The 12,231-nt window shown below is 55.2% G+C and overlaps 1 protein-coding gene across 1 annotated transcript in view; it reads left to right on the top strand.

Moving 5' to 3' along the window:
* The window catches only part of LOC132387743 (prohibitin-2-like), a gene marked incomplete at its 3' end in the record, with an annotated part of 33,433 nt that overhangs the window by 15,049 nt on the left and 6,153 nt on the right, over nt 1–12,231 (top strand). Inside the window, exons 2-4 of the mRNA XM_059960103.1 lie at nt 6,332–6,416; nt 6,935–7,014; nt 7,112–7,296. Of these exons, the coding sequence (XP_059816086.1) occupies nt 6,332–6,416; nt 6,935–7,014; nt 7,112–7,296 (350 nt within the window). The remainder of the gene's footprint in view (nt 1–6,331; nt 6,417–6,934; nt 7,015–7,111; nt 7,297–12,231) is intronic.

A 12,231-nucleotide genomic window follows, 5' to 3' on the forward strand; every position in this document is an offset into this window, starting at 1 on the left:
GAACCTGGTGGTGTGGGTCCTGAGGCTCCCGTACCTCCTTCCTGATGGTTGAGGGGTGATAACTGTCCCTGAACCTGGTGGTGTGGGTCCTGAGGCTCCCGTACCTCCTTCCCGATGGTTGAGGGGTGAGAAGAGAGCAGGTCCTGGGTGGTGGGGGTCCCTGACGATGGACGCTGCTTTCCTGCGACAGCGTCTCGTGTCGATGTGCTCACTGGTGGGGAGGGATTTACCCATGACAGACTGGGCTCGTGCCCGCTACCATCTGTGCAAATTTTTTCCCTCTCTATTTCTGAAACGCTGGTTTCCTCGGGGGGGGGGGGGGGGGGAGTCCGGGGAAGACGCACTCTGGCCCCGCGAAACCCGTGAGATTGAGACGGCTGTCCCCCCCCCCCCCCCCACCCGGTTTGTGTGGACGCCATGTATTCTGCCGCCCTGTAACAGCTCAGGGCCGGGAAACGACAGGCGGCGGACGATTAAAAGAATTACACTTACGAATCTGAGCTGAAGGGTTGGTTTCAAAAGAAATGGAACGAAAACAACGAGGGCCCATTGTGGTGGAACGGTCTGGCGCGCACGAGTTCCGAAAGTCCACACTCTCCGAGCCTCGGCGCCTGGCACCATCGGACGACGGTGCCGTCCCCTCCCAACCGGGTCGAACCCTCCGGCCGGGCTCTCCCCCCCGGCGCGCCGACTGGCAGGCCCCCAACTCACCGCGCGCCGCGCGGGAACCTGACCGGTGGCGTTCGAACGTCGCTCCTACAGATGGACAGCTACGTTGGCAGCGAGACTCCCCCCAGGGCTTAACATGAGTACGTGAAAGTCCTTGCACAGGTCCGTTCCCCCCCCCCCCCCCCACCCGCCATCCGAAGGCAGAGCGTTCCCGTGAAACGGTCGTAAGGCGAAGAAGCGATTCCCGTTCATTAATCAGTTGGAAAACTTGGGACCCAAAAAAATAACCTGCAAAATCATGCCAGATAATGCATAAAGCTTAAAATGACAGTTCTGTATAGTAAGAGTGGGAACGATGTGATACACAGCCGATATAAAATAGAAATACTTTTCTGCAATCATTGCAGCTCTGTCTAGCGTAGCGGAAATCTCACTACCTGGCGTATAATCTCACTACGTGGCGTATAATCTCACTACATGGCGTATAATCTCACTACGTGGCGTATAATCTCACTACATGGCGTATAATCTCACTACGTGGCGTATAATCTGACTACGTAGCACTCTCTGTAAGAGAATGGATGTGGCAAAGTTGTTTCCCATGGTGGGGGAGTCTAGTACGAGAGGGCACGACTTGAGGATTGCAGGGTGCCCATTCAGAACGGAGATGCAAAGAATTTATTTTAGCCAGAGGGTGGTGAATCAAACTTTACAACTCCTCCCTTGGAGTGTCAGACACCCTGAGCCCATAGGCTGGTCCTGGACTTATTTTCACTGGGCATGATTAACTGATTATTATTTAATTATTCATGGTTTTATATTGTTATTTTTCTGCTCTATCCTTGGTCTGTAACAAAACCCAATTTCCCTCGGGGTCAATAAAGTATGTCTGTCTGTCTGAATCTGTGCAATTTGTTGTCACGGGCGGCGGTGAAGACCAAGTCACTGGGTGTATTTAAGGCAGAGATTGATAGGTATCTGATTAGCCCGGGCATCAAAGGCTATGGTGAGAAGGCGGGTGAATGGGACCACAGGGGAGATTGGATCAGCTCGTGGTGAAATGGTGGAGCAGAATCGATGGGCCGAATGGCCGACTTCTGCTCCTTTGCGTTACGGTGTAACCTTTAAGCTATGAAGCTGCCAAACCATACCAAGCAACACATAAAAATACACAGCCTGTATAAAGTAGAAATAATGTACGTGGAGCGTAGTTTCCTGTACCGGAATCGGGACGACCGCGAGCACAGTGTGTTCGGCTGAGCTGTCGCGGGCTGGGGTGCTCGGAAACTTCCTTCCCCAATGAATTGCAGTTCCGTCACAGTTAAACACTTCCTTATGCCAGTAGCCGCCTTCTGTAATTACTTCATTCAGTTCTGTTTTACCTTTCTATGCACGTAAGATGCTTAAGAACGTACGTTTCAGCACCGGGAGGATCAAAACCCCAAAGCCCGATAATTAAACCACTGCCTTGCGTAGTAATAATTGCAGCTTTCATCGGGGCAGAGCCTTTCTCATTTAAAATTGTTCCGATCGTTGACCGACTGCAGCCTGACGCTTTTCAAATGACCGATGGAGTTTCACCTCTTTCCGATCGCTTCATTATTTCCACTTTATTTTCAATCGCGATCGTGATTATTTTCGTGAACAGAAACACTGTGAATTCAGAGCTCTGTCACCGGGTCCTAATGTCCACCGCACCGAGACGGTTTAAATAAGGTCCAGGGTTCCGCCGGGTCCTGACGTCCACCGCACCGAGACGGTTTAAATAAGGTCCAGGGTTCCGCCGGGTCCTGACGTCCACCGCACCGAGACGGGTTGAATAAGGTCCGGGGTTCCGCCGGGTCCTGACGTCCACCGCACCGAGACGGGTTAAATAAGGTCCGGGGTTCCGCCGGGTCCTAACGTCCACCGCACCGAGACGGGTTGAATGTGGTCCGGGGTTCCGCCGGGTCCTGACGTCCACCGCACCGAGACGGGTTGAATGTGGTCCGGGGTTCCGCCGGGTCCTGACGTCCACCGCACCGAGACGGGTTAAATGAGGTCCGGGGTTCCGCCGGGTCCTAACGTCCACCGCACCAAGACGGGTTGAATGAGGTCCGGGGTTCCGCCGGGTCCTGACATCCACCGCACCGAGACGGGTTAAATGAGGTCCGGGGTTCCGCCGGGTCCTGACGTCCACCGCACCGAGACGGGTTAAATAAGGTCCGGGGTTCCGCCGGGTCCTAACGTCCACCGCACCGAGACGGGTTGAATGTGGTCCGGGGTTCCGCCGGGTCCTGACGTCCACCGCACCGAGACGGGTTGAATGTGGTCCGGGGTTCCGCCGGGTCCTGACGTCCACCGCACCGAGACGGGTTAAATGAGGTCCGGGGTTCCGCCGGGTCCTAACGTCCACCGCACCGAGACGGGTTAAATGAGGTCCGGGGTTCCGCCGGGTCCTGACGTCCACCGCACCGAGACGGGTTAAATGAGGTCCGGGGTTCCGCCGGGTCCTGACGTCCACCGCACCGAGACGGGTTGAATGTGGTCCGGGGTTCCGCCGGGTCCTGACGTCCACCGCACCGAGACGGGTTGAATGAGGTCCGGGGTTCCGCCGGGTCCTAACGTCCACCGCACCAAGACGGGTTGAATGAGGTCCGGGGTTCCGCCGGGTCCTGACATCCACCGCACCGAGACGGGTTAAATGAGGTCCGGGGTTCCGCCGGGTCCTGACGTCCACCGCACCGAGACGGGTTAAATAAGGTCCGGGGTTCCGCCGGGTCCTAACGTCCACCGCACCGAGACGGGTTGAATGTGGTCCGGGGTTCCGCCGGGTCCTGACGTCCACCGCACCGAGACGGGTTGAATGTGGTCCGGGGTTCCGCCGGGTCCTGACGTCCACCGCACCGAGACGGGTTAAATGAGGTCCGGGGTTCCGCCGGGTCCTAACGTCCACCGCACCGAGACGGGTTAAATGAGGTCCGGGGTTCCGCCGGGTCCTAACGTCCACCGCACCGAGACGGGTTAAATGAGGTCCGGGGTTCCGCCGGGTCCTGACGTCCACCGCACCGAGACGGGTTGAATGAGGTCCGGGGTTCCGCCGGGTCCTGACGTCCACCGCACCGAGACGGGTTAAATGAGGTCCGGGGTTCCGCCGGGTCCTGACGTCCACCGCACCGAGACGGGTTGAATGAGGTCCGGGGTTCCGCCGGGTCCTAGTGTCCACCGCACCGAGACGGGTTGAATGAGGTCCGGGGTTCCGCCGGGTCCTGACGTCCACCGCACCGAGACGGGTTGAATAAGGTCCGGGGTTCCGCCGGGTCCTAACGTCCACCGCACCGAGACGGGTTGAATAAGGTCCGGGGTTCCGCCGGGTCCTAACGTCCACCACACCGAGACGGGTTAAATAAGGTCCGGGGTTCCGCCGGGTCCTAACGTCCACCGCACCGAGACGGGTTAAATAAGGTCCGGGGTTCCGCCGGGTCCTAACGTCCACCGCACCGAGACGGGTTAAATGAGGTCCGGGGTTCCGCCGGGTCCTAACGTCCACCACACCGAGACGGGTTAAATGAGGTCCGGGGTTCCGCCGGGTCCTAACGTCCACCGCACCGAGACGGGTTAAATGAGGTCCGGGGTTCCGCCGGATCCTAGTGTCCACCGCACCGAGACGGGTTAAATAAGGTCCGGGGTTCCGCCGGGTCCTGACGTCCACCGCACCGAGACGGGTTAAATGAGGTCCGGGGTTCCGCCGGGTCCTGACGTCCACCGCACCGAGACGGGTTAAATGAGGTCCGGGGTTCCGCCGGGTCCTCACGTCCACCGCAACGAGACGGGTTGAATGAGGTCCGGGGTTCCGCCGGGTCCTAGTGTCCACCACGTTGAGGCAGGTTAAATAAGGGACTTGAGCATCCGCGTTTTTTGCTATCCGCGAATGGTCCTGGAACCAATCCCTCGCAGATAAGGCCGGCCGACTGTAGTGCAAATGGTGGACGCAGGCGAGTTCAACGCGCGGGACGGTGTGCTGACTTTGTCGACCACGATCAAAACGCTTAACTGCGTCCAGTTTTACACGAAGCACGACACCTTACGCGCTCTCCGACGCCTCGGCGCACCTCGCTGACGGATGCTCGAAATGAATCGAGATGAGGCGCAGATGCTCACGGGCGCGTGTTTAAGCAACGGCGGCTGCAACTCCGTCCCGGGGGGAGGGACTCGGCCGCTCGGGGCGCGCGCTGCCTTTCTCCGTAACAGCGAGAACTCTTCGGTTAGCGAAAACTGGTAGCTAATGCAGGCCTTTCGTAAAGGCCAGGTGTCGTAAAGCAAACGTTTGGAAAACGGGGGGGGGGGGGGGGCCCTTGTATATATAATGACTAATTAGTGCAAAAAAAAAGTCAACAATAATGCCGCTTCCCCTTTTCCCCCCATCTCCCCCTCAGCCCCAGTTCCCGGCCTTCTCCCGTAACCTTTGATGCCGAGTCCAGTCAAGAACCTGTCGATCTCGGCCTCAAACACGCCCGACCACCCGGCCCCCACGCGGCAAAAACTCCCACAGATTCACCACCCAGTTCTGGCTGAAGGAATTTCTCTGAATCTCTGTTTCGAAAGGGCGCCCCTCTATCCTGAGGCCGTGCCCCTCTCGTCCCAGACTCCCCCACCTCTCTGCATCCACTCCGTCTAGGCCTTTCGACATTCGAAAGGATTCAATGAGATCCCCCCCACCCCCCAATTCATCTGAATTCCAGCAAGTACAGACCCAGGGCCTGTATGATAACCCTTTCATTCCTGAAATCATCCCAGTGAACCTCCTCTGGATCCTCTCCAATGCCAGCATGTCTTTTCTAAGATGAGGGGCCCAAAGCTGTTCATGATACTCAAGACGAGGCCTCACCAGGGCCTTATAAAGCCCCAGCATCACATCCCTGCTCTTGTATTCTATTCCTCTCAAAATGGATGCTAATGTAGCACTTGCCTTCCTCACCACCGACCCAACCTGCAAGTTCACCCCCAGAGTGCCCTGTACAAGGACTCCCAAGTCCCTCTGCGCCCCAGACTCCCGGATTCTCTCCCCGTTTTGGAAACAGTCCACCCGTTTCACTTCCACTGCCAGAGTGCGCGACCGTGCGTTTTCCAGCATCGTGTCGGAACGCGACGCGTTATCCCCAGCGGGGCTGCGATGGAGCGTCCCGACTAACGTCTTTGACATCTCTCTCTTCCCCCCCCCTCCCCGGCTCAGAAACAGAGAACCCCTGGGTCTCTCAGTTCTGTAACCCTCCCCTTGCCATCCACCGCTTGCTCCATTAATTAAAACAAAACTTTCCTCACACATCCTCCCCCTCACCTTAAACACACATGCTCTCCAGGTATCGGACAGATCCTCCCCGGGGGGGTAAGACGGACTGTACGCCTCTTGATAAACCTCGATCGGGTCCTCCCCCCGCCACCTCGGCCTCCAGCGCTCCGGACAAAATGGGCTCGCCCGAATCCTCGTCGCAGCTGGCGGGGCAAGGGTCCTGGCGAGGACCCCCCTCCCGTGAGGGGGCGAGCAGAACTCCGCTCGAGTGTGCTGTCGTGGAAGAGGCCGGACGTGCTCCGGTGAGAGTGGAGGGCGCGCTGACTGGCGGGTGGGGGCGGAGAGTCCCTCGTTGAGGTTCCGATACTGACCGCTGCCCCTCTCTCCGGGCAGTGGACGGCGGCCAGCGGGCGATCATTTTCAGCCGGCTTGGAGGTATCGAACCCAACACCATCCTTTCTGAGGGGATCCACCTCAGGTAGGGGGGCCCGAGGCCGGCGGGGTGGCCGTGGGGGGGGGGTCGATTTGATGGGTCCAGCCGGAGGCACTCAGACCCGGCTTTCCGGTGTTTCCGGGGAGTGGGGTTGATTTGAGGGTTCCGGGGGGGGGGGGTCCATTTGAGGGTTCCTGGGCAGGGAGGGGTCCATTTTGAGGGTTCCTGGGCAGGGAGGGGTTAATTTGGGGGTTCCCAGGGAGGGAAGGGTCGATTTGTGGGTTCCTGGTCAGGGAGGGGTTGATTTGGGGGTTCCTAGGGAGGGAGGGGTCGATTTGAAGGGTTCCCGGGGAGATGGGGTCGATTTGGGAGTTCCCGGGCAGGGAGGGGTCGATTCAAGGGTTCTTGGGCGGCGGGGGGGGGGGGGGCGATCTGAGTTTCCCAGGGCAGCGCAGGGTTAATCTGAAGGATTCTGGGGAACGGGGGGGCAAATTTGATAGCGCAGCTTCAAGGTGAAATAATTTTCTCCTTCGCCCCTCCCTCCCTCCCTCCCTCCCTCCCAGGATACCGTGGATCCAGTACCCGATCATCTACGACATCCGGGCCAGGCCGCGGAAGATCTCCTCGCTGACGGGCAGCAAAGGTGACGGGCAGGGAATCGCGGGACGGGGGGAGGGGCGGGGGGGTGATTGCCAGCTTGCCTTAGCTGACGGGTGCTCTCTCTCTCCCTCCCCCCCCAGACCTGCAGATGGTGAACATCGCCCTGCGCGTCCTCTCGCGCCCGAAAATCAACACCCTGCCGGCCATGTACCAGCAGCTGGGCCTGGACTACGACGAGCGCGTCCTGCCCTCCATCGTCAACGAGGTGCTGAAGAGCGTGGTGGCCAAGTTCAACGCCTCACAGCTCATCATCCAGCGGGCCCAGGTACGTGGGGTCCCGTCCCGAATCCCCCTCGACCCCCCCCCACTGGGGTCCCGTCCCCAATCCCGCTCAACCCCCCCCCACTGGGGCGCCCCCGACCTTGCCAGAAATGTACCTGCGCGTGCGTGTGTGTCTCTCTCCCCCCCCACGCACACTCTCTCTCTCCCTCTCTCTCCCTCTCTCTCACACACACAACTCTGTCTCTCTCACGCACACAACTCTGTCTCTCTCAAACACACAACTCTGTCTCTCTCTCTCACAGACACAACTCTGTCTCTCACAGACACAACTCTGTCTCTCTCTCACAGACACAACTCTGTCTCTCTCACAATCAACTCTCTCTCTCTCACACACACACAACTCTGTCTCTGTCTCTCTCACACACAACTCTGTCTCTCTCACACACAACTCTGTCTCTCTCTCACACAACTCTGTCTCTCTCACACACACAACTCTGTCTCTCTCTCACACACACAACTCTGTCTCTCTCTCACACACAACTCTGTCTCTCTCTCACACGCACAACTGTCTCTCACACATAACTCTGTCTCTCACACACAACTCTGTCTCTCGCACACACACAACTCTGTCTCTCGCACACACACAACTCTGTCTCTCTCTCACACACACACAACTCTGTCTCTCACACACAACGCTGTCTCTCTCACACACACACAACTCTGTCTCTCACACACACACACAACTCTGTCTCTCACACACAACGCTGTCTCTCTCACACACACACAACTCTGTCTCTCTCTCACACACACACACAACTCTGTCTCTCACACACACACACAACTCTGTCTCTCTCTCTCACACACACACAACTCTCTCTCTCACACACACACAACTCTCTCTCTCTCACACACACAACTCTGTCTCTCACACACAACGCTGTCTCTCTCTCACACACACAACGCTGTCTCTCTCTCACACACACAACTCTGTCTCTCACACACACAACTCTGTCTCTCACACACACAACTCTGTCTCTCTCTCACACACAACGCTGTCTCTCTCTCACACACACAACGCTGTCTCTCTCTCACACACACAACGCTGTCTCTCTCTCTCACACACAACTCTGTCTCTCGCACACACACAACTCTGTCTCTCTCTCACACACACACAACTCTGTCTCTCACACACACACACAACTCTGTCTCTCACACACAACGCTGTCTCTCACACACACACACAACTCTGTCTCTCACACACAACGCTGTCTCTCTCACACACACACAACTCTGTCTCTCTCTCTCACAGACACAACTCTGTCTCTCACAGACACAACTCTGTCTCTCTCTCACAGACACAACTCTGTCTCTCTCACACTCAACTCTCTCTCTCTCACACACACACAACTCTGTCTCTGTCTCTCTCACACACAACTCTGTCTCTCTCACACACAACTCTGTCTCTCTCTCACACAACTCTGTCTCTCTCACACACACAACTCTGTCTCTCTCTCACACACACAACTCTGTCTCTCTCTCACACACAACTCTGTCTCTCTCTCACGCACAACTGTCTCTCACACATAACTCTGTCTCTCACACACAACTCTGTCTCTCGCACACACACAACTGTCTCTCGCACACACACAACTCTGTCTCTCTCTCACACACACACAACTCTGTCTCTCTCACACTCAACTCTCTCTCTCTCACACACACACAACTCTGTCTCTGTCTCTCTCACACACACACAACTCTGTCTCTCTCTCACACACACAACTCTCTCTCTCACACACACAACTCTGTCTCTCTCTCACACACAACTCTGTCTCTCTCTCACACGCACAACTGTCTCTCACACATAACTCTGTCTCTCACACACAACTCTGTCTCTCGCACACACACAACTCTGTCTCTCGCACACACACAACTCTGTCTCTCGCACACACACAACTCTGTCTCTCTCTCACACACACACAACTCTGTCTCTCACACACAACGCTGTCTCTCTCACACACACACAACTCTGTCTCTCACACACACACACAACTCTGTCTCTCACACACAACGCTGTCTCTCTCACACACACACAACTCTGTCTCTCTCTCACACACACACACAACTCTGTCTCTCACACACAACTCTGTCTCTCTCACACACACACAACTCTGTCTCTCTCTCTCACACACACACAACTCTCTCTCTCACACACACACAACTCTCTCTCTCTCACACACACAACTCTGTCTCTCACACACAACGCTGTCTCTCTCTCACACACACAACGCTGTCTCTCTCTCACACACACAACTCTGTCTCTCACACACACAACTCTGTCTCTCACACACACAACTCTGTCTCTCTCTCACACACAACGCTGTCTCTCTCTCACACACACAACGCTGTCTCTCTCTCACACACACAACGCTGTCTCTCTCTCTCACACACAACTCTGTCTCTCGCACACACACAACTCTGTCTCTCTCTCACACACACACAACTCTGTCTCTCACACACACACACAACTCTGTCTCTCACACACAACGCTGTCTCTCACACACACACACAACTCTGTCTCTCACACACAACGCTGTCTCTCTCACACACACACAACTCTGTCTCTCTCTCTCACAGACACAACTCTGTCTCTCACAGACACAACTCTGTCTCTCTCTCACAGACACAACTCTGTCTCTCTCACACTCAACTCTCTCTCTCTCACACACACACAACTCTGTCTCTGTCTCTCTCACACACAACTCTGTCTCTCTCACACACAACTCTGTCTCTCTCTCACACAACTCTGTCTCTCTCACACACACAACTCTGTCTCTCTCTCACACACACAACTCTGTCTCTCTCTCACACACAACTCTGTCTCTCTCTCACGCACAACTGTCTCTCACACATAACTCTGTCTCTCACACACAACTCTGTCTCTCGCACACACACAACTGTCTCTCGCACACACACAACTCTGTCTCTCTCTCACACACACACAACTCTGTCTCTCACACACACACACAACTCTGTCTCTCACACACAACGCTGTCTCTCTCACACACACACAACTCTGTCTCTCACACACACACACAACTCTGTCTCTCACACACAACGCTGTCTCTCTCACACACACACAACTCTGTCTCTCTCTCACACACACACACAACTCTGTCTCTCACACACAACGCTGTCTCTCTCACACACACACAACTCTGTCTCTCTCTCACACACACACACAACTCTGTCTCTCACACACAACTCTGTCTCTCTCACACACACACAACTCTGTCTCTCTCTCTCACACACACACAACTCTCTCTCTCACACACACACAACTCTCTCTCTCTCACACACACAACTCTGTCTCTCACACACAACGCTGTCTCTCTCTCACACACACAACGCTGTCTCTCTCTCTCACACACACAACTCTGTCTCTCACACACACAACTCTGTCTCTCACACACACAACTCTGTCTCTCTCTCACACACAACGCTGTCTCTCTCTCACACACACAACGCTGTCTCTCTCTCACACACACAACGCTGTCTCTCTCTCTCACACACAACTCTGTCTCTCGCACACACACAACTCTGTCTCTCGCACACACACAACTCTGTCTCTCTCTCACACACACACAACTCTGTCTCTCACACACACACACAACTCTGTCTCTCACACACAACGCTGTCTCTCACACACACACACAACTCTGTCTCTCACACACAACGCTGTCTCTCTCACACACACACAACTCTGTCTCTCTCTCTCACACACACACAACTCTCTCTCTCACACACACACAACTCTCTCTCTCTCACACACAACTCTGTCTCTCACACACAACGCTGTCTCTCTCTCTCACAGACACAACTCTGTCTCTCACAGACACAACTCTGTCTCTCTCTCACAGACACAACTCTGTCTCTCTCACACTCAACTCTCTCTCTCTCACACACACACAACTCTGTCTCTGTCTCTCTCACACACAACTCTGTCTCTCTCACACACAACTCTGTCTCTCTCTCACACAACTCTGTCTCTCTCACACACACAACTCTGTCTCTCTCTCACACACACAACTCTGTCTCTCTCTCACACACAACTCTGTCTCTCTCTCACGCACAACTGTCTCTCACACATAACTCTGTCTCTCACACACAACTCTGTCTCTCGCACACACACAACTGTCTCTCGCACACACACAACTCTGTCTCTCTCTCACACACACACAACTCTGTCTCTCACACACACACACAACTCTGTCTCTCACACACAACGCTGTCTCTCTCACACACACACAACTCTGTCTCTCACACACACACACAACTCTGTCTCTCACACACAACGCTGTCTCTCTCACACACACACAACTCTGTCTCTCTCTCACACACACACACAACTCTGTCTCTCACACACAACGCTGTCTCTCTCACACACACACAACTCTGTCTCTCTCTCACACACACACACAACTCTGTCTCTCACACACAACTCTGTCTCTCTCACACACACACAACTCTGTCTCTCTCTCTCACACACACACAACTCTCTCTCTCACACACACACAACTCTCTCTCTCTCACACACACAACTCTGTCTCTCACACACAACGCTGTCTCTCTCTCACACACACAACGCTGTCTCTCTCTCTCACACACACAACTCTGTCTCTCACACACACAACTCTGTCTCTCACACACACAACTCTGTCTCTCTCTCACACACAACGCTGTCTCTCTCTCACACACACAACGCTGTCTCTCTCTCACACACACAACGCTGTCTCTCTCTCTCACACACAACTCTGTCTCTCGCACACACACAACTCTGTCTCTCGCACACACACAACTCTGTCTCTCGCACACACACAACTCTGTCTCTCTCTCACACACACACAACTCTGTCTCTCACACACACACACAACTCTGTCTCTCACACACAACGCTGTCTCTCACACACACACACAACTCT

Source organism: Hypanus sabinus, unplaced genomic scaffold (genome assembly GCF_030144855.1).
Source record: "Hypanus sabinus isolate sHypSab1 unplaced genomic scaffold, sHypSab1.hap1 scaffold_2165, whole genome shotgun sequence".
NCBI classification, from domain to species: Eukaryota; Metazoa; Chordata; class Chondrichthyes; order Myliobatiformes; family Dasyatidae; genus Hypanus; species Hypanus sabinus.